General features: G+C 35.5%; 2 protein-coding genes across 4 annotated transcripts in view; one reads left to right on the top strand and one right to left on the bottom strand.

Annotated features, from left to right (window-relative positions):
• Positions 1–11,445, top strand: part of LOC123771879 (mitogen-activated protein kinase 14) — a 59,116-nt gene extending 47,671 nt beyond the window's left edge. Inside the window, exons 7-10 of one of the 2 annotated variants that reach the window (XM_045764623.2) lie at positions 1,776–1,855; positions 5,815–5,893; positions 6,171–6,344; positions 7,493–11,445. In XM_045764623.2, coding sequence (XP_045620579.1) covers positions 1,776–1,855; positions 5,815–5,893; positions 6,171–6,344; positions 7,493–7,581 — 422 coding nt within the window. In that variant the 3' untranslated portion in view covers positions 7,582–11,445. The remainder of the gene's footprint in view (positions 1–1,775; positions 1,856–5,814; positions 5,894–6,170; positions 6,345–7,492) is intronic. The other variant, XM_045764622.2, reaches the window with a different exon arrangement.
• Positions 11,446–12,484: 1,039 nt separating this feature from the next.
• LOC123771980 (uncharacterized) lies at positions 12,485–20,494 on the bottom strand. 2 transcript variants are annotated; one of them, XM_045764839.2, is made up of 5 exons: positions 20,114–20,494; positions 15,894–16,038; positions 14,901–15,024; positions 13,978–14,193; positions 12,485–13,192 (listed from the first exon to the last, which is right to left on the bottom strand). In XM_045764839.2, exons 2-5 carry the CDS (start codon positions 16,034–16,036, stop codon positions 12,602–12,604), a joined length of 1,074 nt encoding a protein of 357 aa, XP_045620795.2. In that variant the 5' UTR covers positions 16,037–16,038; positions 20,114–20,494; the 3' UTR covers positions 12,485–12,601. The 2 variants fall into 2 exon arrangements, with proteins under 2 accessions (XP_045620795.2, XP_069193907.1); XM_069337806.1 differs by lacking the exon at positions 20,114–20,494 and adding an exon at positions 16,542–16,779.
• Between the last annotated feature and the right edge of the window lie 5,054 nt (positions 20,495–25,548).

Below are 25,548 nucleotides of genomic sequence, written 5' to 3'. Positions count from 1 at the left end.
CTTCAGATACTGCATGCTGGGTTGGTTTAGGTATAAGAATGTAGTGACCACTTGCTTGACCAAAAGGTAAGAGAGCTTTGGTCACTTGCTTGATCAAAAGGTAAGAGAGCTTTGGTCACTTGCTTGATCAAAAGGTAAGAGAGCTTGGTCACTTGCTTGACCAAAAGGTAAGAGAGCTTTGGTCATTTGCTTGACCAAAATGGCAGTGACCACTCACATGACCAAGACATAAGAGAGCAGTGGCCACTTTACCAGGAGGTAAGCACGCTGTGAATCAAAAGATGAGTGTCTTCAGCAAGTAACGTATATGAAGGAAATTACTAGGCTTGATGAAATATTGAATGTTTTAGCAGCTTTTGTTATAAAATTGTTTGAAAAAAATTATATACTGTTTTTATTTGTAGTCAGGATTTAGATGATATTGGTCAATAATTTTATCACTGACTGCATAGTGTTTTCATACACTAGATTGTATGATATAAAGTGCTTGCTAAATTGTCCGTCTCTTCTTTATCATTGCGTTTTGCCACATTTAGTCTCATTTGCTAATAATTAATCCATCATTGTGTCATTTGAATATTGTTGGTCTTATTTCTTGCCATTGGTGATTAACCTTCAACTTTGTGTACTATTTATAATGTAAACTTGTTTTTGTCTACAAGGTCTTTAGCTTTCATGAGAATACAGGTATCTGTGTCGTAAGTTTGTTTGACAGAATATGTTTATCATTCTGGGGGGAAAGTATGAAGAGGTAAATAGACATTTTCTTTGCATATGTCTTGTTGAGCACAAACCTTCTAGTGCAGATTGTGGTACTGTACGTGTTACTGTGCTATCTGGTTGGTTATCTGTGTAATTTTCATTTCTGGTATTGCCTTCTCCTATCTCTATTATTTCATTTGATTGTATTGTTTGTGTTTTCAGTATATTAAATTTTTTCAGCATTTTCAAATTCAAAAACTTCTTTCATAAATGGGGTGTACATTTATAATTGACTAACACCCCAGAGGGTGCCAATTACACTTTGGTTAACATTTTAATGTATTAAAAATGTTACTTGCATATCTTGACATCTTCATCTTCTTTATCTTATAAAGTTTTGTAAGTATGAAATAAAGGGCTGCATGGAGAATATTACTGCATTCACAGGTTGCCAAGGACACGGTTAATGGAATATAATATGTACAGAATATTGGCTGGAAAGCTCTTGGTGTTGGCCGAGTTATCACATAATGAAGCAGTTGCTAACTTGTTTACAGATTAACGGGAAAAGTTAAACGAAAGAGGGTTACTTATTCTTTGCATACTAGTACTAAAACTAATGTCTAAAAGTCATACAGATTATAGAATTGTAAATTTAAAATTGGGAGAAGTGAGGATTGGTAGTTTATGTACAATATAAAGTGCAATAGGCAACTAAGACTTTACTAAGACATACAGTACACAGTATTATTATTCTTGACAGTCCTCCTCCTCCTCCCACTGTAGTGCTAATGTAGACGATCACACCCATCTCATCTAATGGTTTTAACATTTGGTATCTGTGTAGTTATTAAAACAAAGTTAATGAATACAAATTTACTTACAGTAGTACTCTATGTAAACAAATTACTACAATCTTAGTTTAATTTGTGTAATAGACACTAATATGGTGTTTTAGGTACTGTCTTGGTTAGGTTTACATTAGATCTCCCTAATTGGCTTTTCATTGGCTTAAACTCTGATGCTCTGCTCTTTCTAACACATGTTGTAGCAGCCTTAACCTGGCTTCTCAGACATTGACCAATTAACGCGCATCCTTGTCATCGCTGGAACGCCTGATGAAGAAACTCTCTCTAAAATCACCAGTGATGAGGTAATTAGCTGCTATCAAAGTAGCCCTCCTCCTTCTTAAGTAATACTTTTTGTAACTTGTACAGAAGAATTAATCATAAATATCCAGCAGTAATAATAAGGTGGAGAGAGCATGAAAATTAGGCAAAAACTTGATTCGGCTCAGCGAATAGTAGTAGCTCATTAGTAGAATAACATTTAGTTGGTAGATGTCTGTAGGCATTTGGTCTGCCTGTCTGTTACTCTGAAGCATTGAAGAATATAATGTTAAAATGTTTTAATGTTTATTATTTTACAGTACAGTATATAATTTATATAAAATTTCTGAAGGTCAGTAATTGTCATGAGGATTTTGATTTAATTGTGTAATATAGATTTGGAAAATTCAGTTAATATGCACATGCATAGCAAGTCTTTCTTAAAATCATACAAACATTTGATTGCTTTTCTGTTGTTTTTACATTTTCGAACACATACACTATTCTTTTGTCTGGGCCAGCTATTAATCTGTGCACAATGTTGAATGTTGAGTTATACGTTAGTCTGTAATTTGATATCCTTTTTTTCTGATTGTGCACTCATTTCCCGTTACACTATAGCTTGATATTCCAATTCTGATGTGTTTGGTAGTTGATGATTTTATACTGTACAGTACGTGTTCATCTTTTGCTGCTATCAATTGGAGTAGAAAATAATAAGTGGAATCAAGTTTTTCCAGGTTTATTAATTTACTAAAAGGCTTGGTGTTATCCTCTGATAATTATTAAATTTACTAAATGGGAAATCATAATGAGGCTTCATATAACAATCATATTGGGTTTGAAAATCCTGTGATTTTGAAGATTCTTTGAGATCTTGCTTAAGAAATGCAGTCATCCTGTATGTTGTGAAATACAGTACAGTCTTCCTGCATGTTGTGTGATACAGTAGTCTTTCTGTATGTTATGAAATGGTCTTTCTGTATATTGTGTATGACTGGGATAGGATATTTTTATGTACTAAAGAATAATTTGTTCTTTTATAGTAAATTTTCATATTTTGTTAACCTTTAGAGTTTTTTGTTTTTCATATTACAGTAACTAGAATACTCCTTCCCAAGCCTTGTGAAGGTATTAGGATGATTGTTTCCTTAGCTGATGATATATTCCCTTTATCCTATCCTTAGTTGTAGTTGCCTTTCTAGTTATTAATCCTTGTTGCTCCCATTTTCACTACATCCATGGCTGTAGTAACTTTTGTCATTTGTCTCCTTCAGGTATAATCTTTTAACTCATTAATTGCACCATTATTTCTTTTCTCTTCCTGAACATTGCTGCTTTGATACATTATTCACACGAGCACACATCCTGCCGAGTGTTAAACATTATCGGGCTTTAACTGAGAGGGGCGGGAAGTGTCACCTGTTGTCTTATGATGATCTTGTGTGACTCCATGTGCTAATTTAATCACAAGGTTTATAGGAAAAATGGTTAATGTCTTGGCTTAATGCATTTAATGTTTATCTTTTCTCATGCTTGCTTGATATGCTTAAACTGTGTAAATATAAGGACTAAGGTGGATCTTAGATACAGCATAATCCTTTAGTGCTTTACCCCACTTAAGGTACTCACTATTTTGTCATCATTCATGTGCTTTCTATAATACAGTACTTAATTATGAGTGCTTATGTCATTGACTACAGGAGAGTGCGATCTAGCTCTTTATGCCCCCCCACCTAGCCATTTATACCCAGCATGCAACAATGACCTCTCTCAACATGAATGTTTTCATCATATTTTTTCATAAACATGTGGATGGAATTGACTTCAACAATCTTTTCCTTCAATGCATTCCACTTGCTGACCACTCGTACAGGAAACGAGATTTTCCTTGCATCTTTGTGACTCGGTTGCATGTCCAGTGTCCACTAATGCCCCCCTTGTCCTACCTCCTTTTAATTTAAATAGGCTTCCTCTGTTCACTTTGTCTATTCCCCTCAGAATCTTGTATGTAGTGATCACATCTCTGTTTCTTCTCTCATCTAAGGTTGTGAGGGTGAGTTCCCACAACCTGTTCTCATACTGAGCGCTCTCAATTCTGGTACTAATCTAGCTGTAAACTTCTGAACTTTCTCACGCTTCTTTTTGTGCTTCACATGGTGTGGGTTACATGCTGGTGGGGAATATGAATTTGGCAAGTAAAGGAATCATTAGTAGGAATCTTTATTACTACAATAAAGTACTTTGATAATACTTGTTCAAGTGATCAACACCAGCCCGTTGTCTTTAAAATTTCCTTTTCATTATCTTAAAGTTTTTAAATCCTCGTATTGGGTACGTTTATCATGAATAAGTGAATCACTAGCTTAACTCTGCTTAACTGCTTATGGAATGTGAAATTTTCATAACGACTTTATTTCTTAATTACTATATTGGATATTGTATTGCAATAAATTGCAATATTCACTGTTAGCAGTGTACCAGCCTATTGCTAATGTACAGAAGGTAATATTTGTTTGTGTAGTATTTTAACCCTTTCGCTGCATTAAGTGCTCTGGTCACCCAAAGGAAACTTAAGAGTTCAGTATAAAAAGTAGTTTTGTAGCAGGTGCCTAGAAAAGGTTTACATGTAGAGTAATGTTTGACCAGGTTCTTTGGCCTTCAAAACTGCTACCTAGACCTGGTACACGCTACCTTATGAGGGTAGCAATGGCCTAGGCTACTCTGTTCTTTTGTGATGTACAGTATTTCATTACCTCAATAAGTTGACTTGAAATTGAATGCTTCAATATGTCGGTGATAAAACCAAATGTAACCACAAGCAGTAGTGCCAAATCTGGCCAGAATGTCGCTCTTAAGTGCACTCATGCTCACACACGTTACAAGCAGTACTTCGATTTTGTTTACATTGTGTTGCACACAGAAAATCAGACTAACGTAATATATATCAATGAGAAAATCCACTGAATTTTCCACGGTAGAGTATGAGGCTGGCAATGCCTTGGTGGCAGGCTTGAGTTGCCTCACAGCCCCAGTGGATTTCCTTACAATGTGTTGTTGTTTTGTACACTGATATGTAAAAGTGATATATATAATATATAATTAAAGTTGGAGTCAATCTACAACCTCATTTTTTTTTTTCTTTAAGTTCGTGTGTGCAAGTTTTTTCTTTTAGCTTGACTTGTTTACAATTAATAGCAGTATAAAAATCATGCTAAATATGAAAACGATATTCTCTATTCTTATTAGAATCAACACAAATCAATGTAGAGGAAATCAAAGCAGTACTTTTTGGCCATTATTTTACAACTAAAATGCATCAAATTCCTTGGTGAGTATGCTTATTGCTGTATTTATAATATTCTGTATATATATTGGGAACACTTATGGCCTTGTATTGAGTTATTTGGACCATGTTCTCTATTTGAAACTGAACTTAATCATTGCTTAATGGCATAGCAGAAAAAATGAGCCTTACTAGAAATGTAATAAAAATGGCAGAAAAATATTTGTACCTATATTTTGGCTTTTTGGAAATAAAAAAGGAAATGAGATGTTACAGCGAAAGGGTTGACAGTCTACATTTACTGAAAGGGAAGTTTTATAATATTATTCTTAACAAATATCCTTTGACTAACAGTTCATATCTGCTTAATATTTGGTGCAGTAAAGTCTAAATAGTGTATTACCAAAATACTGACAAACACTAATTAAGGATAATCATTTTAACCTGTACAGGTACAGGCTGTATTGTGTTTTGCTATTTAATCATTGACTTAAAAGGTTTTACTGTGGACCAGTATAAAAAGTACATAGAATTTTGCTTGTACAGTAATTTGGTTTATCTATTTTGTACTTATTTTGCACTTAATATTAATTTAATGAATGAATTTTACTTTTTCTCAAAATTTGTTTGAAATATTCATACTTTTACATTTCTAACATGAACATCAACACTGCATCTATGGTACTACATATCCCTAATCACACATGACATTTTCAGGCACGAAACTACATTCGTTCACTGCCTCAAATGAGGAAGAAGGACTTCCGGCAAGTTTTTAGGGGAGCCAATCCTCTTGGTTAGTGTCTTGGATATACGTTTTGATTTTACACTGGTATATATTAGGCTTTTGTAACATAATAAGAATAGACGAAACAATATTTTTTTGGCTCGGGTGAGACGGCTCCAGTTTATACCTAATCACACCCATTCATGTGTACAGTATGACTAACCTACACTTGAAATGTAATACAAATATTTTATTATTTTCTTGATTTTATAGCTGCATAAATAATATAATGGCTTTAATTTGCCATATGCATACTGGTCATTATTACAGAGCGTTGTCTTTCCAGCTGTGGACTTGCTAGAGAAAATGCTTGAGCTGGACAGTGAGCGGCGGGTAACAGCGGTACAGGCACTTTCACATCCATATCTAGCTCAGTATGCAGACCCGACGGATGAACCCGATAGTGAACCTTATGATCAGAGCTTTGAGGACATGGAATTACCAACAGAGAAGTGGAAAGGTAGGTGTTTTATTCGTCCAGATCATATAACAGTCTAGTGACCATAGGATATTCATCACTGAGCAAGCAATGGAGAGTATTACCTCTATTTTTGTCACATTTGATTAGATTTCAATGGAATTTTTATATAGGTATATGGTACATATTAAACAATTTACACAGTGGGGGATGTTAAGTCTAATTGAGTACCATATTTAACAAAGCAGGATTATTCTTAATGGTGAAAATTTTCTGTTTAGATTATTCATACATGAAACAAATATAGTAGAACCTTGGTACTTAAACTTAATTGGTACCAGAAGGTCGTTCGAGTGCTGACCTGTTTGAGTACCGAATCATTTTTCCCATGAGGAATAATGTAAATTGGATTAATCCTTTCCAGACCACAAAAAATACATATAAACACAATAAATATTGGATATTAATTATATTCTTAGCATAAGTCACACATATTCCTAACACATGTCACACTTAACACATTCCTAACACTTAATATAAGTCACACATGTTCACTAACCTAAGATGGTTAGTGAAAAGAGCCAAACGAAAAGAAAGTTAGAACCATGATAGAGATGAAAAATAACCATGTAGTTAATACGATAATGGTGTCCGCATGTCTGGTCTTGCTATTGTGTTTGGTATGCTTGTATTCTTGTAAGAAAAGCATCCAGCGAGTCTCAAGAGAGAAATAGACAGAAAATACAGAACCCCAGAAGCACAATTACCTAATGTGTTCATGAAAGGGGATTGCCCTACCTGGCAAACAATAACATCTCTTCCTCACCACCTTCCACATATGCCATCAACTCTCCAAAGGACAGATAAAGTGGAATAAATTTGCATTTATTTAATCTATTTTGTTTGTGTATCTTCTGTGGTCTGGAACAGTTAATCCAATTTACATTATTCCTATTGGGAAAAATTATTCGGTGCTCAAACAGGTCAGCACTTGAACACCCTTTTGGAACCAATTAAGTTTGAATACTGAGATTCCACTGTACTTACATGTTTTTTAGTAGATTCGTGTACCTCGTGATTCGGAAGCCGGGTGGGGAATCATTAGGTAGGACAACTCACGGTCATACAATTTTGCTGACTCGTCATGTAGGGTAGAGGGTTGCAGTGTTCAAGTTAATTTCTTCCCACAGAATTGGTGTATAAGGAGGTGACCAACTTCACACCAAAGCCTACAGTAATTGCTGAGGAAGCAGAGAAAGCCCAATCTGCAGCCAAATGAGGGATATAAACTAGTGGGAGCTACGTCAGGCTTTTTAATATACAAGGAATGTTTATTACATTCTGCTTAAGATTTACTCTACCAATAAATGTTAGAAGTTACCATTAGGTAATTTCACAGGATCATTCTCAGGAGAGTATGGATTTTAAACATTTTCTTGAGGGTATAAAAACCACTGACTAAGATTCTCTATATATTTCTTGTATTTTATTAATATTAATAGATAGAAAAAGTGACAAACACAGGACTTCTTAATTCAGGAACTAGCATTGCTCATTTGTTACCATGAACCTCCAAGATGTAGTTGTGTGTTTAACGGAGAGTGCAGTTTGAGAGGAAACATGATCAAATGGAGCTCAAAGACAGAAGCAGACTCTTAAGATGACTCTTGTCTGAGAGGACTATATCATCTCTATCAGAGGTAGACAATACTATCTGCTTATGAAGTGGAAATTAGGCCAAGTCAAAGTAGACAGAGCTGGAAGCATGCCAGGGGTTTGTCATGAACAGAAAATTAACACATACTGTAATTTATGCCTATAGCAAGTTTGAGAAACATGACATTTCCAATGCCAATTTGTTTGCCAGACTACAAATTTTATACATTTTCTTCCAAATTTTGCTTTTTTGTTTGATCATTTAAGTATACCATTCTTAAGTTTTGCTGATCTGTGTGATAGAAACATTGTTATGCTGTGGACATGAGATACATACTTGCATTCATAAATCTTTGCATCTATGTTTACAAATGTCAGTTGCTACAAGATGTTTTGTACAGGCTTGCTGTGATGAATACGTTGCTTTGTTTTATTTTTGATGAAATTTCAGATTATTGAGGATGCTTGGTATACAGTTGTGTTGCTGTGCATGATGTGCTAGGAGTAAATGATAACAAGTGCATTTTGAAAAATATTGATATCTTTCTCATTGTGGTTGATACTCAGTGCCCTCATGGCTCTGGAGTCATTTTAATACTTTGCATTCTGTGGTGGTGAAAATCCAACAGCGGCTATTTTCAGCCACATTGGAGTTACCTCAAACGAACTTGCAGACACTGCCTCTAAGGAAGTCATTTGTATTTGCAACATTTCCCAGAATAGGATTCCTTAATCGGATTTCTACCTAGTCATGCATTCTGTAATCCATGACCATTGGCAGGATTGTTGGGTTTGAATTACAGGTAACAAACTGTGTGCTCATAAAAATGACTTATCTCCTTGGCCTTCTTCCTACCACCATAATAGGTGATAGGGAAATGGCTCTGGATAAGTTGCACATCATTCACACTCGCTTAATTTGTAGGTACTTAATGGAACAATAGTCTGCCTTCTTTTGTCTGAACTCTTATTATCCCATTCGTCGTGCACCATGTACAATGTCTCGGTTTTCATGATTGTTTGCTTTGCTTTCCTGTGTCCCTTCAGGGTATCTAATCCTTCAATGGAATCTTTGGTGAATCCGACACCTTCGATGTCTTTTTGCCTTGTATCCTTTTGTTCTCGTATTTGCATTCTGAGTGATATTTAGCATCCTTTGAATATTTTGCGACACAGATGGTGCTACATAGTCTTCCCGGCTAAGTGCCTTCTTTTGATACTTACTTACCTGAAAGATACTGGTTTTCCTTTGTTAGGACAAGAAGCCTTTATTCAGGCTTATTGAGATCCTCCTTCCTTGGCCAACTACTCACCTTCCCCAAAATACTACCCAGAAAATAAACAAATCCACAAGGGCAGTGATGAGGGTTCGAACAATAGAACCCTTATCACGTCCCTCGTGGATTTGTTCATTTGATGCATCACGCTATTGTGATTTCTGTGTGCAACCCAGAAAAGTTGTCTAACTCCCAGGTACCTATTTACTGATAGATAAACATGCATTAGGGGAAAAGGGAACATGCCCAGCTATCTGTGCTGCCTGGTAATTGAACCCAAGACTCATGGTTATGAGGTCACAATGTAGAACACTGCTGCAGTGGCCTACTAATGTGTGTGTTTTATAGGAAGAAAATTTTTTTCTTCTTATTTTACAGAAAATAAGAAGCCATTTTGGAAAGAGGTTTGAGTTTTTAAGTTGAGTTGTGTGTTTTAAGCATAAAAGTATACGTGATGTATGGTAATGTGCAAGTAATGTAAGTGCAGAAAAGATAGTATAATTGATCATGTCCTTGCAGAGACGCATGCTAAAGAATGAGATTTTCCTGATCACACGATAGTGTTACTCAAGATAAGTTTTAATTGTAAATGGTGGATGGTGCAACACCGATTCAAAATGTGAGCACGAAAACGAGAATTGATAGAGATCTATGTGTAAAAGCCCTTAATCAAATGAATCTCGATATCATGTGGAAGGTACACAAAGAATGTTTAGTTATGAAATCTTTGCTGGTGTGAGGTGTTGCACAAACTGGTATAAAAATTAGAGGAATATCTTTGTGGAACAATATGGTGACAAGGAAAATTGATTCTGTGGATTCAAATAAAGGGATAAAGAGAGGCAAGATAAGAGTTCATTTAATTTGGATTGAAATTTCATGAAAACTAGAAAATAGGAAGCCATTTTGGAAAGAGGTTTGAGTTTTTAGCAAAAACACTGATGGAAAAGTTAATGGAAAAATAAAGATACTGTATATGGAAGAATGTTGAGTAGTAAGGATATTAAAAGGTGGATATTTTGCCTCCCACCTCATGAAAGTGGGAAATAGTTTAGTAATGATATGTACTGTACAGTATTGTAATTTTAAAATTCTTCATGCTTAATTCCTCTTATGTTCTCAGATCTGTCTAGTCTGATTTTGTAATTTTTTCCCTTTTGATAAGCAGCTAGTTTCATATATCTTAGATCTGATAAAGCTCTTTCATGGAAAATGCCATCTTAAAGTCTGCTTCTAGTTTAGAGGAAACAGTGCAAGTTTTATAGCTGTGTTTAATATTAGTACAGTACTTATAATTTCCAATGAATTGTAATTCCGTACAACACAACATCTCGGCTTAAGATGATCATGATGACTTTATATTTCAGTTGAGGGAAAGGTGACGTCAAAGACAAAAATTGTAAAAACTCTCAATTTAAATGAGTAAATAATTCGTGTAATAATGATTATTTTCTTTACTTTCCCTGTTGTATTTTTTTTTTGTCTGGGGTAAAGTACAGTACATTTTACTGAACTAGCTGTATTTTGGGGGTTGTGCTTTAGCTCCTGGGCTGTGGCTCAAACATACATCGAGATACAGCTTATATATCAAATACTAATCACTGCCTTCTCTCGTGTCTTCTATGTTAATGTGCATCTATATTTTCTTAAGAACTGTGCTATATAATATTAGAGGAGGTTTACAAAGATTCTAGGGGCAGGCTCTCTTACCTGGTTTTGCAGGTTGTTGATTATAATAGGTGCCTAAAGTTCCTATACAAATTTATCTTAGTATGCAAGGGAGGCACCTTGGTAAAGAAGGCACGTAATTGTTACAACTATGTACAGTATATTATTAATTAAAAGTCCAAATCAAGTGTTCGGTATATTATAGTGCTAATGTACACAAGTGTTTTCTTTAAGATGTTATACTCATGTTACATTATTAATGCATTAAATGAATTAAACTCCAGGAAACCATGAATGTGTGTTCTTGAGTGCGACTAATATACTGATGTGACAATGATGAGTTTAATGGAGATATTACTGGCCAATGTTTATGGTAAATTAGGGTCAGGTACAGTACTTGTAAGTCTTGTACACTCGGCTACTGAACATGTAAATAAATAATGAATGACACAAAATTTATATGTATAAATATGCATATCCTCTTTTCTTTGTCTTAAGAGCTTCACACTAGTGTGATCATTTGATTAAATGTTTACATTTTTTTAAAGGTTTTACAAAGACCTAAAATTATTTTTGCCTTTACATGTGATGCATAAACTAATTCATTTCATACATTGCACACTCGACAAACTCAAGATTATCTGGACCACTTGGGACTGGACTCTGCTACATTCTGAGCTCTGGATAATATACAACTTTTTATTTTTAACTAAACAAAAACATTATGGAGCATGTATACAGTACTTTGTGTAATTTTTGTATAATAGAATGTAATTAAAAAAAATTGTGTGCACACACAAAATCTGAGAAAATCCTTGGCATATGTGAATATGAATTGCAAACTTCACGTTACTGTATGTGAGAAAATTTTCCAGAGACCTCTCAAACTCTTCATTTGACCACTCGGTAAAGTATTCATTTTAACATTATAGTGCATTCTTGATTCAGTGAACTATATGGAACAAACTTCATTGCATCTGTAGATTTGTTGCAATTAGAGATGCCTTCAGGAAGCATGCTGTGCAGCCAACTGCAGCCCCTAATTTGTTGGGCTGCCACCTAGTGGTGGACAAGTATCTAGCAGCTGGAACTGGATAATGATGTATACATAGTTTGTTAGGTTTGGCAATATTTTCAGTGCAGTTGCTTGTTTTGGGGCATGGCCTTTCTAGTGGCGTTATTTTCTTGGCCATTTACAATTGCTGTCTTATTCATACCGTCCCAGTTTCAAGAGTAATTTTTCCCACCTCCTTGTACATACGTGATGGTCTGGTGATTATTTCAGTTCAAGCAGGAAGTGTGCAAGTTGCACTGTTTATAAGAAATTGCTGTTTTAAGATTTCTTTAAGGAAGGGGGTTAGCATATCTACTATTTTCCAATATGGCAGTTGCAACCGTTCCACAAGAGTATTTTAATGTGTTATTAGATAATTAAAAACAAATATTTTCTTGTTCAACATACCAATTTATAATTCCTCATAGTTAACCATATTAATAAAATGCTAAATAAGAAGCTTATTATCCTCAACTTAAACTAAGTTCAAACTAAAACTAAAGTAATTTTGAATGGAGCTTGGAAAATGTACATACATCATTAAAGAATTAGGATCTAGCACATAAAACTAAAATTTGCTGAACTCTTAACAAATGCAATATTTAAATATTTCAGGAAAACTGTACATGAATGATTTTGTAAGACTAAGAAATACTTGCCACATTGGCATAACCTAATAACTTGCAAACAAAACAGATTTCATTAATAATATAAAAAGCCCCAACTAGAACCTGTGAAGCCATAAACATAACAACTATTATTATGGCAGCAGAAAAGGACAAATTCATTCCATTTTCCACCACTTTAGAGAACCAGCCTAGATCATCATATGGCACAGCTAAATCATCAATGTTGAATATAGCATGAGTTGTATCGTTCACACCATTTAACTGACTTGTCTGAATGTGTGAATATAAACCATTTCCAATTTCGGTTTTAGTGTCAAATTCTTGAATTTCATTTTTCGATGAATCAGATATTTTACTTTCATTTTTTGATGGAAAGGTATTGGTCCTTTTATCATCTAAGGTAGTTATCATTTGTTGTCGTGCAGACACAGCCAAAAGTCGATGCACCACACCCTTTATTGCAAGAATTATACCATCTTCGAAGTTGTGAGTTCGCTTTGTGATAACATGACCAGTTATTATACTAATCTCTTCTTTTTCTTCATTAACTGTGACATCTTTTTTAGCATGTTGAGAACTGTGATCACACAGGCAATGAGACCCTTCCTGTGAGAACAAAGTATTTATATGAATGTTTGACATCATTAAAGAATTTATATTACGACCAATTCATCCAATTATCATCATGAACACAACCCTATTGATTTCTTTCATGAGGTGGAAAAGCATCACAAGAAATGGGACAAATACAAGGAAAGGTTATTGATATTAACAAATAACACTTGCCAATTCTTCATATTCTTCAAATTTTTTAGCATCGTATAAACAAGTACCACCACACTCCATTAATCATCCACGGCAGCACCTATCTGCTTCATGAGATTGGGTGTACAGTGCTCCTAATGAATTGTTATTTACAATACAAATACATTCTTTATAAACCATTGCCACCCAAACTTGTGTTTACCATATCCTATTCATTATTCACTTAATTTCTGAAATTAATTCTCAAATTAATCACACAATTCAGTCACTCGCCATGTCCACCCATTATCTTTCCAGACTTCCTCTTCTCCTACTTTCAAAGTCAATAAAATACACACATCACCAGTCTATTATCATCCATTTCTTAGTGCCATTTCTCATTGTATATTGTATACATACACTCAAACAACTTCATTACACATATTATTAAACCTGCCATTCATTTTATCATTAACTCTCACATATGCACAATGTGTTTCCCAGCATTTATCAGAAATCAGCCAATTCCATATGAACTTACCTTAGTTGTATGATGACACTCCTTGGCATCCTTGTCTCCACTGTTAAAGTTATTTTATAGGATTAGTTCTGAACTTCAAAATTGCCAATACAGTATTTCAACTCACCTCTTGTAAATCTTTGCCATTTGCAGTAGTATTTCCCACCAATATCTTGTTTTCCTGATGCCTCAAAATATCAGTCATGGTGTCTAAGAAACTTTTAAGTTCTTCTGCAGTGGTCATGTTCTGGTACCTATTGATGGGTGAATTTTCCTGGTCTGGGTCTTCCTTGCATTTCATGCAGCAGTAGATATCCAGGTGACCGCAGGTTACATTTAGAATCTTTGCAAAGAATTTTTTATAGGTATATTCACACAACTCTGAACATAGTTTTACTTTATATCCATGCACATAATTATTCAGATTAAGATTTAGTAAAGTTTATTCAGTAGCCAAAGATGGAATCCAAAGCCTCAGGACTAATAATGATACAAATCGGATAGGAGAGGGCTGATCTCAAAGCGACTTAAAATACTGAACAAATTGAAAGATATTAACCCGGATCATTTCTTAAAGAAGGCCAATGTAATGCACATAAGGGTTACAAGAGATGCTTTTTTACTCATTATATAATAAACCCATGGAATAGTTACACACTGAAGCATTAAATGCCAAGGCAATAGTATCATTTAAAATTTAGCTGGAAAATATCCTCAGGATTAATGGCAGAGGGGGTGTCCATTAACAACCCTTCTTGACCCAGTTGAAGTCCAAGAGATGGTGTCCCTAAGGTAAACATAATTATTTTTGCCATCGGGCTACTTTTTAATCTTCAGTTTTAAGTCAATACAATGATACAGTACATTTTTAAGATAATGCATGAGACCTCAGGGAAAAGAAACATAGGTATTCATTTGCACAATGGCCAGCAGACAAATAGGATTTAGATTTCACTGAAACGATCACTAGAAATCCCTAAGTCACAAAAAATAAACTATATATAAACTTGTTAATTTATAAAAAAACATTAATTTACAAATCTCACTTACCTTGTAGAATGGAACTTTTGGAATCTCTATCTGGCACACATCTCCTGGTTTAATACAGCAGCAGGAATAAGGCTTTATGATATCAGAAAAAATTACCAGCTGATTCAACGACATTTTGTCCATCCTGTAAGGTTAAGTAGTTTTGATTTACTTTTAAGTTGCACTGGCATATAATGAATACTTTAAAGTACCTATTCCACCATGTCTGTGATAGGCAAAATAAAGTCGACCAAATTCAATCACTCAATCATTAACTATGGCACATATGTCCTCAAGGTAATCAGCTTTACATGGACCTGCAAAAGCCTTTTTTTTATCCTTAAATTGTGTAGGCCTACCAGTATTAAATACACTTTTCTAAGTGGTTCATGTACCAAAATGCTGAAGATGATTAGTGGCTTTATAAAGAGTATAAATGCCTACCATGTACAGAATCAGGTCCTGTTATTTTTGATAAAAAATATATATGTATTATTACAGTACTGTATTATTAAAAATTATCTACAGTCTAAAAATTTATATATTACAGTACTGTATTATTAAAAAATGTTGACTAAATTATAAATTACTGAGTATTATACAAATCTGGATATTCTGTTCACTTCATCTTAATAATAATATTAAATATATAATATTACTGTATAAGCAAACCTGGCAAAAATGGAATCTATCCACCAATAGGGATAGAACCTATAGTTACTACGGGTGGAATGATAGTACTTATGGCTACTATGGCTGTAATGCACAAAACAGAGCTGTAAAAATGCATGATTGTGCTTTATTTACAAAACATGATTACAGTCGATAATAAGTCACCAAGGTTTCGTATGTAAAGTTACATTTAACACTTTACCTCTCAATTACAAGCATTAGTTCATTCCAACCATAAACTAAAATATGTAATTTTTTACTATATTATAATATTTTTTTGTAAATATAGGTACCATAGCTGCTGCAAACTGTGTGCTACATAAATTTGGAATCCAGTCTTACTTGTGAAATGTGTCGTGCAGTGTTGGCCTTGCTGGTGGTGGTATTGGTTGAGTCTGCCTTACTGACGCTCTGGGGCTCCAGTCAACTGTGTCTGCATTTACCATCATTGTGGCTTTCGTGGCACTCACTAACACCACAGCCATTACTATGGGTCCATCACAAAAAGAAACATAATGACATCTTAATATAACTACAGAATGAAGTCTTATAAATTATTAAGTGGTGCAACATAAAAGTATTAATTCCATTAGGAAGAACTGAAATAATGGCAACGGAATATCAAAATTGAACGGCTGTAAATATTAGTAAAGTTGCATTTATTTATTTTGACAGTCGCAATGAATGTATTTTATCTTCAAAATGTGCCCATTTTTGTTTTGACAATACTGTACATATATACATAGTGTATATGTATATATATATATATATATATATATATATATATATATATATATATATATTTATATATATATTTATATATATATTTATATATATATTTATATATATATTTATATATATATGACATGACTACTCCAAAGCACTTATCATATCTCGTAAAGGTCGTTATGATCGTGTGTTATTTAAATCTTCATTGATTTAAGTACTAATTAACTACGGTATGAATTTCAGGCTCGGAAAGCTACTAACCTTTCAAGAATAGAAGCAGCAGCATTTTAAAAAAACAACTCTCAACTATTTCCTGAGTGATGTTGATTTCACTTAAAACGACGTCCGACGAATAACAAATATTATTACTTTCACAACGATGCTCCAAATAATTTATTGTACAGTATATAACTTAAGTCTCCGGCTTGAGGGAAGAATACTCAGGAGGCCACACGTGCACGTCCCACCTCTCCCACCGTCAGTGCCAGACTGACCGCGAGGAACGTACGACAGTACTGTTGCGACTGAGGTCAACCCGCCCCCTTTTCTTCCTTTTAAATTCAAATTCAAATTCAAATTTTTAGCTTAATTAACCTTAATAATAGCTTTTTAAGCGTAATAAAAAGAACTTAATAATTTGGCGTGCTATTTAACTCAACCATCACACAAAGACAACCTGATTTTGAGAGTATGTGGAATTTTTTACTTTATAATAAGTTAATTGGGCGCTAATCAAATAGCACATTTTTTAGGGGTCAAGAAAGCATCCCATCTACATATTCTCGTATCGTTAAACATTACTATCTACCAGCTGCAGATGGCTTGATAATCTCGACGACATTTTAATCTCATTACGCAGCACGTGGTTGTATCTGAAGCCAGAAATGGATACATATGCATATTCAATTAAACAATTAGTCATTTTGATAAATCTCCTCACTCACAGGGCTTCAAAACACGTTAAATAAATTGCTTGTCCAAGCTGTGGCCGAGAAATTATCGAAAGTCATCAGTTGTGAGTCTTATATTTTTATGTAAAATGTTTTCCATTCATAAACAGGGAAGTTGGCCACTAAATTAACGAGCATTTGGCTTTTGTTTACGAGGACAGGATGCTGCATTTAAAGAGGCGCGACTCGAAAAGAGAACGTGAGCAAAGCTCTGAGCAGTAATATTAATTATTTGCATTAATTTTAAAACACCCTTCTTTAGAAAACGTAGTTTCTAGTCTTGGATATCGACACCCGACGTATCACAGTATGTTAATTTCGTTTAACCATTTTGTGAAATTCGTAATAAAACATGTTTAAACATTATATAATAATTGATAATAACGTTAAAAATTTACTTTCCCTATTAATACAACTACATACGAAATTACGTATTTATTATTCGTTCTTCCAAGGAGAAATTCTCAACCTGATTTGATGTTATTATATATAATACATGTACAATTTTGTGTTTCATCCATTGTCGTATATCTAACAATTTCTCCAAAGGAAAATCAGACCCGGAAATAATGTTTAACGTCTTTGTTGTGGACATGAGGCTTGCCTGGGTTTGGAGGGGAGACTCCTTCAACTTCTCAAATTCTGTGATGTCATATAAGTTTTAATGAGGCGCAAAGTTGTCTACAATAAATAGACTCCAAGAACTGCACTGAGCACTTTTTTATTGCTGCCACCAACGGCGCCTAGTTTATTGTGCACCCCATTCTCATCCAGTGAGCGGTAGCGCAGAAAAGATTTACAGAGGGCGCAAAAGGTCCTAATACAACTATTCTACGCACATTATAAATATAATAGTTAGTACCATACCTTACCTTGCGGTAATTTCAGGGGTCTGGGTCCCCGCGGCCCGGTCTCTGCCACACAGGCTTGTCATAAGAACCCAACTGGCTCATAAATATACAGCCAAATAAAAAATATATATTACCTGTCTTTCTGGAACTGTAGTAGTGACTCTATACTAGATGTGTACCGGTAGATTTTAAATACTTCCGGTTACAGTTCTGTGAGCGGGTAACTTACCCTTATCTTGAGGTTATCTTGAGATGATTTCGGGGCTTTAGTGTCCCCCGCGGCCCGGTCCTGGACCAGGCCTCCACCCCCAGGAAGCAACCCGTGACAGCTGACTAACACCCAGGTACCTATTTTACTGCTAGGTAACAGGGGCATAGGGTGAAAGAAACTCTGCCCATTGTTTCTCGCTGGCGCCCGGGATTGAACCCGGGATCACAGGATCAAAAGCACAGTGTGCTGTCCGCTCGGCCGACCGGCTCCCTTGCTGTGAGCTGAATGAACAACGTGCCAATATTGGAGCAAATAACGTACTTTTGTTGGAAGCTGGAGCGTACTGCCAGCGTCTATATCAACCACGTGTTTTTAGGGACAACCAAGCTATATCGATCATCACCATATGACCTCTCCTAATGTAGGCAAGGGTCATGAATTTCTCCCTCGGCGCACCTAGATACACGACACACATCATTATCATCATTATACTGGCGTCCTATTGTTGCGCCAGTCAGCTGTGTGGGTCACCACGTAATGACAGGTACCAGCAACGTTTCAGATGGTAATTTTCTCGTCAAAGTCTTTTTTTTCTATTCATGGGTCACGGGAAAGGCGTGTATTTGCGGGCGTCAAGGTAGAGGAGTAACGGAGTGTTGTGGGGCTTGCCTAGAGTGGACTAGCAGCTTCTTGTCCCTCCCGGAAAACTGAATATTTCTAATACACGAGGTTGTTTATGAATAATATATTTCATAGTTTTTAATATGCTAGGCTTACCTAACCACCGACTATTAAGTTGGGTCAAAATTGTTATCGAAATTGCAAAGAAATAGGTTAATAACCTATTACACGGGATATATTGAGTTACTCTGGACTATTCTTACCACAATAAAACCTCTAAATAATTCTTTAGTATATCACCTACACTTGCATTTCGATTTGTTTGGGATTACACTTAAGGTCCATCAGCTATACGATGGTTATCAAGGCCGTTCTCGCACTTTCGTACAGTCAATATTGACTTATTAAATAAGTGCATATGTGACATACTAATTTGTTGTGAATATTTTAGTTTACCTTGAAAAGCTTCATAGAAAACACCGACCTTACCTAACCTTCTTAGTATGTTAAGATAAGCATCTTATTGCTTCTTAATTACAATTATTACTTAACCAATTATAGGTATAGGTTAAGTAATAATTGTAATTACGAACCAATAAGATGCTTATCTTAACATACTAAGAAGGTTAGGTAAGGTCGGTGTTGTCTATGAAGCTTTTCAAGGCAAACTAAAATATTCACAATAAATTAGTATGTTACATATGCACTTATTTAATAAGTGAATATTGACTGTACGAAAGTGCGAGAAGCTCACTGACCAATTAGCAACCACTGAATACTTTATTACTGAACACACTCCAAGAATAAAATAAAGTCAGTGGCTATACACCTGCAAATGAGCTACACATTTCAGTGTGTATGTCATCTTCAAACACCACTATTAGGTCCCTCAGCGCGATTCTCTCTCTCAAACAGTATTTAAACCACTGGACAGTTATGTAAGGCCTTCACAGAAGTTTCCAAGCCTGGTTACCTTGAGGTTACCTTGATGTGCTTCCGGGGCTTAGCGTCCCCGCGGCCCGGTCGTCGACCAGGCCTCCTGGTTGCTGGACTGGTCTACCAGGCTGTTGGACGCGGCTGCTCGCAGACTGACGTACGAATCACAGCCTGGTTGATCAGGTCTGCCGTATACTTTGTTCCTGAATATAATTTTGGCCTAAATTAAACTATCTATATACCAAATACACCGAAATTACTTACCGAAAAGTGGGGTAAATCTCTCAGTATTCACAGAGTTGTTCAGTTATTCAGTTCAGAATATTTAGCTCAGTTTAGTTAATTTATTATGAGGTGGAAGGTGTTACAGAAGCACAGAATGGGCTAATATGTGAACTCATTTTGTTGACATTCATCAGCTGATATGCAACGTGCGTGGTTGGTCACGTGTCCCGCTGAGCCGGCAACCTGATTGGTTAAGCGAGAAGATAAACAATGTTACCGTCACTCTGATCAAACGAAAAGTAGTAGTGACACGTGGAGGAGCAGCTGAACCAGAAGCAAATCTCAACTAACTCCCCGAGAGTTCTTAAGAACCTTTGTACGCAGCTACGTAGGGAGAAATATTCGACGCTTTGTGAATCTAGGTACGTAAGTAGTTGCGTAAATGCTCGTTGAATCCCTGCCTAGTGGTAGCCATACTGTTACTAGACCAACTTAATAGATTACACAGATTACCTTCTTAATGCTACAAGGAAAGTAATTATAGCTCAGGTTTGGGTAACATTAGTTTGGGGTTGGTCTTAAGGCCTGTCAAACGTAGGGGGGGGGGGGTTATAAAGGCCATCACAAGAATTTAGTCCAAACTAAAGTCAACTTTCATTGTATATTTGCACAGGTACTATTATGCATCAGGCTTCGGTCGGCTCACGCTCGAAGCAGCATTCCTTCCTTGCCTATAAAACCACCGGTAGCAGAAGCAGCAGTAACAGGCAAAGGCTAGCTTCTCCGAGCCGGTGCAGTACGTGTATAGTGGATCTTTCCTGGTTATAGCCATCGTTCAACTATTCCTCTACTGACTGCTACAGTCTCAACAGCGACGATTCAACAGGTAAGCCGCTGGATGGGTTGCATAAGTATACCTTACTTTATTGTTCTGGTAGTCTGGTATCTTCTCCTGCGAGTTGTGTTGAAAAGCAGATTAGATTTCTAGAAATGTTGTACATTTTTACTTATTGATGATTATTAACATTCATGAATTATGTTCGGGAAATAATTACCATTTGCCAATATGTTATTCTAAATCGACGCAATAGTTTGCCTAGGGACAATTTACTATATGTTTCCTATTCTAATCTTCCTGAGGATTGTAAAGGACTGGATGCAGTACATAGTAATAGGTGAAGTAGAGTCCGCATGTTTTTGGGTTATGGCATGAATGCTGCCTTCTAAACTCCAAGTAAGTCTGGTAGTATCTCTGGTTGAGATACTTTTGAGCTCACCATGGCTGAGGCGGTAGTGTGTGTACTTGGAGAGTGCATGTATGCGGGTTCGAGTCCATTTTATAGCCTCAGTATTCTCTCACAGGTACGTCTGGTTCGTGTGGTTCCATTGTAATTGTTTAGTGATGAGTTTTAAAAATCCTCTACCGTAAATAATTTTGTTTAAAGCTAGTATATATAAATCCCCCAACTTGCAATAATATAAATATATATATATATATAGGATAAAATTAACACACTGCCTATACTTGTATACATTCCGAATCTTGAAAAGGTAAATAACTACTCTTAGTAATTTTATAATAGTATATTTGACATAATTATATACAACACACATGAAATGTAAATTAGTCACTAATTACGTAGAAATTTTTATGTTCTTCATATACAAAATCATATTGACCTATTGGTCTTATTATAATAATAATTACAAAAATAAGGAATCTATATGTAGTAAGAATTATGGCATCATTACACTGAACTCTCGGGGTAAACACATTTATAATGCAAAGTAATACAAAATATTTATAATGCAAAGTAATACAAAATATTTATAAAGCAAAGTAATACAAAATATTTATAATGCAAAGTAATACAAAATATTTATAATGCAAAGTAATACAAAATATTTATAATGAAAAGTAATACACAATATTTATAATGCAAAGTAATACACAATATTTCCATTTTTAATATTAACAAAAATTCTTAAGACAGATATATAAGTTCTATTAATTGCACATTATAATTTATACCTAATCTCTGGAAATTGGAAACATTAATAAATAAATCAGGTAATTATACATATTATTATTATTATAAATCAGGTAATTATACATATTATTCGTGGGTGGCAGTTCGTCTCCTTCACATGTATCCCGAAACTCTACTAATTCCGCTGGTCGCCCACACAAATGAAAGGTCGTTTGTATAGGACTGAATGTGCTTACAGACTGTTGTTTTAGATTTAGCTACCCAGAACGAAATGTTTATGTAGCACGGGCTATAGTGAGCCCGTAATGTGCGTATAAACCTTGGCTGTTGCCTATATTGACTCCTTACGGTCTATTCATGCCCGTACCACCTCTTGGGTGGCTCAATCTTCATCAATCTATATTGACGTTGTTGGGCTTGCAAGTGGTGGCGTCACCCCTCTGCCAATACCCGTAAGTACAAAGAATTGGATCATTAGTACAATTTTATCTCCATTGCTTCGAAGACCATTGGTACCTTGGGTAAAAGTGCCAAGAGTTTTCTCAAAGGTCTAGGCTGATCGAAGCTGATCAGCCTAGACCAGGTACCAAAAGGTACCAGTTGACTGGTACCTTTTCTAACACGTTAGTGTGACAATGCAGAGGGAAAATACACAAAACATTCTTGGTTCCTAAAAGGCATTTGAGCTCTGCAGTCCGTGGCTGTTAACGTTGTACCTTTTATATAACCAATCCTGTAACAAATCTTGTGTAATACAATTTCAGATATATAGTAAATAGCGATGGTAGTAGAACATAATATACAAGAGCATACGTAGGAGCCTCATAAGGCTACCACCTGGGTGCCGTATATTCACTTGTATAAGTGAAGGCTAGTACAACCGGTGTACTTCAGTCATACAACTACTGGTATAGTCAAACAATGAAATGTTGAGAAGAAAATATGCTAAGAAGCAGATGCCGATTGTGACTATTAATACTGTACTAATGTACGATATAAATAAAGCTACGGACTAAAGAGAAATCATCCTTATAAGTAACGCTTATCCTGCTTAAAATGCATTGCCTTATAGCTAGGGTTATAAGGTTTAGCTTGTACATCTATAGAGAAAAATCACTATTACAGAAGTTACGAATACTAGATGACCTTAGTTACGGAGTAAAGATTATTAATGTGCATAGAGAGGATTTATTAACACGCTGATGCATGAACAGTACATCTAAATTCACAGTAGTGACAATGTCAGGACAAATGCAGTTCACTGGTATGATGCATTGTATTCTAAATGAAAGAATACATATGTATTATGTCTAAATTTAAAATTAAAGTGAGCAGACTGAACACACAAAGATACTTATTGGAGATCGTGACTAATATAAATAATATAACTATAAGAGTGATGATATAAAATTTGATAATTTTACTAGTGCATTGGCTTGCACTCAAAATAATATATCTATAGTTACAATGGAAGAACTAATTTCATTCAGTCCAAACCAAGATAATACTTGATAATACTTATCTTGAAACAAGTATACAATAGATGAATGAGAACAGAGCGTAGGAATGACCAGAGCATTATGACAACTTCGAAATAGACATTTTTTTTTTACTACATCAAGCTGACCACATAGATTTGTAACGCGTATAGGCACATTAATGCTGTAGGTAGGTAGGTAGGTATAAGATTAGTAACATTGAGCCGGGTTGCCGAGGTACAGTGATCATAGTTGTACAATATACGGTAAAGTTAAAGCACTTAGGATTTCCTTAAAAGTGGAATCTGTACAATGTGAGAAACTTACATTGAATATTTCTCGATCACTAATAGTGATGGGACTAATAGTAGTAACTACTACAGCTGCTAGTAACTACACTAGCTAACTGTAATCACTAACAGTTGAATTACTAGTAATGTTTTTAATAGAGATGATGAAGGTAATATACACACATGACGAAAATTTAAACGGGTTCAGATACACATTTGCACGACAACATCAACAGATAGCATAATTACTGGGCCAGGAACATGATAAAAGAGAATGGTTATGTTCTAGGCTTTTTAAGACGCATTTCTCAACATATACCACACGTTTCAGATGATTTTGAATCATCAGTTAATACAGCGAATACAAAAACAGAGTCAGGGCGAGGAGAAATTTGCACTAATAGCCTAGTCTAAGATCTCTAGCCTAGTCTCAGATCTCTAGCCTAGTCTAAGATCTCTAGCCTAATCTAAGATCTCTAGCCTAGCATAAGACCACTAGCCTAGCCTAAGGAACGAGGACCAGAGATTAACGAAAACTTACAGAATGCCCTCACTGATGCTAAAGATATGAAAGGGAAGACTGCTAATTACAATACACCAAAAGGGGAGATAATTAATTATGCCTACAATGAACTAAAGGGGAGATATCAAATGGCAAATATCTAATTAGACCTACATCGAACGAAATGAAATACACTATATCTAATTAGGTCTTCGTCAAACCAAAGGGTGTAGGGTATCTAATTACGCCTACAATGAACCAAAGGGGATAAACTAAATTATGCCTGCACAGAAACAAACGGGAGATATTGAATATAAGCAAAACAAAGTGCGTTGAAATTACACTTATATTATCAATCACGTATGGAAACAAAACATTATATATCCTTATACAAAATAGGTAAAATCGTCCTTTCGTGAGTATAGCTAACATCTCAAATCAAATATATTAGAACCTTAAGCGGAAAATGTATATTTAGCACCAATATTTTTTTTCATTCCACGCCTAGAACCCAGAACCCTAAATAGAAGAATGACACTATTACGTTTATTAATACTTAATATAGTGAGAAGGCAAGTAGTCATACACACTTATATACATAATTTATTCACACGCACGCTTGGAAAACAGATGTATTGTGTATGATTAAATAGGCAATTTATGTACATATGAATGTTGATGCGGTTGAGTACTCATAGTTTGCTGGTTCTATGTATTGCGGTTCTATGTACCGCGGTTCTATGTACCGCGGTTCTATGTACCGCGGTTCTATGTACCGCGGTTTGTATGTACCGGCTTTTATGCACCGCCAGAGTGACCTTTATGCAGGTAAAGAGTCACAATAACGTGGCTAAAGTATGTTGAGCAGACCACACACTAGAAGGTGAAGGGACGACGACGTTTCGGTCCGTCCTGGACCATTCTCAAGTCACAATCGACTTGAGAATGGTCCAGGACGGACCGAAACGTCGTCGTCCCTTCACCTTCTAGTGTGTGGTCTGGTCAATCAATGACCTTTATGCACCGCCAGAGTGACCTTTATGTACCGCCGGAGTGGCTTTTATGCACCGTTGATATTCCAATAGAGGCTCGCCATTGAAGATTGTGACAGATTTAGTTTTGTTCATATATTATGCACTACATACCCCATCCTTTAAGCGGTAGTAAACGCTCAATACCCATTATTTGAGCGGTAGTGGATACCATACCCATC

Source organism: Procambarus clarkii, chromosome 38 (assembly GCF_040958095.1).
Source record: "Procambarus clarkii isolate CNS0578487 chromosome 38, FALCON_Pclarkii_2.0, whole genome shotgun sequence".
Classification (NCBI taxonomy): Eukaryota; Metazoa; Arthropoda; class Malacostraca; order Decapoda; family Cambaridae; genus Procambarus; species Procambarus clarkii.
The sequence above is the reverse complement of the archived record's forward strand: the minus strand, read 5'-3'. Positions and strand labels throughout refer to the sequence as shown.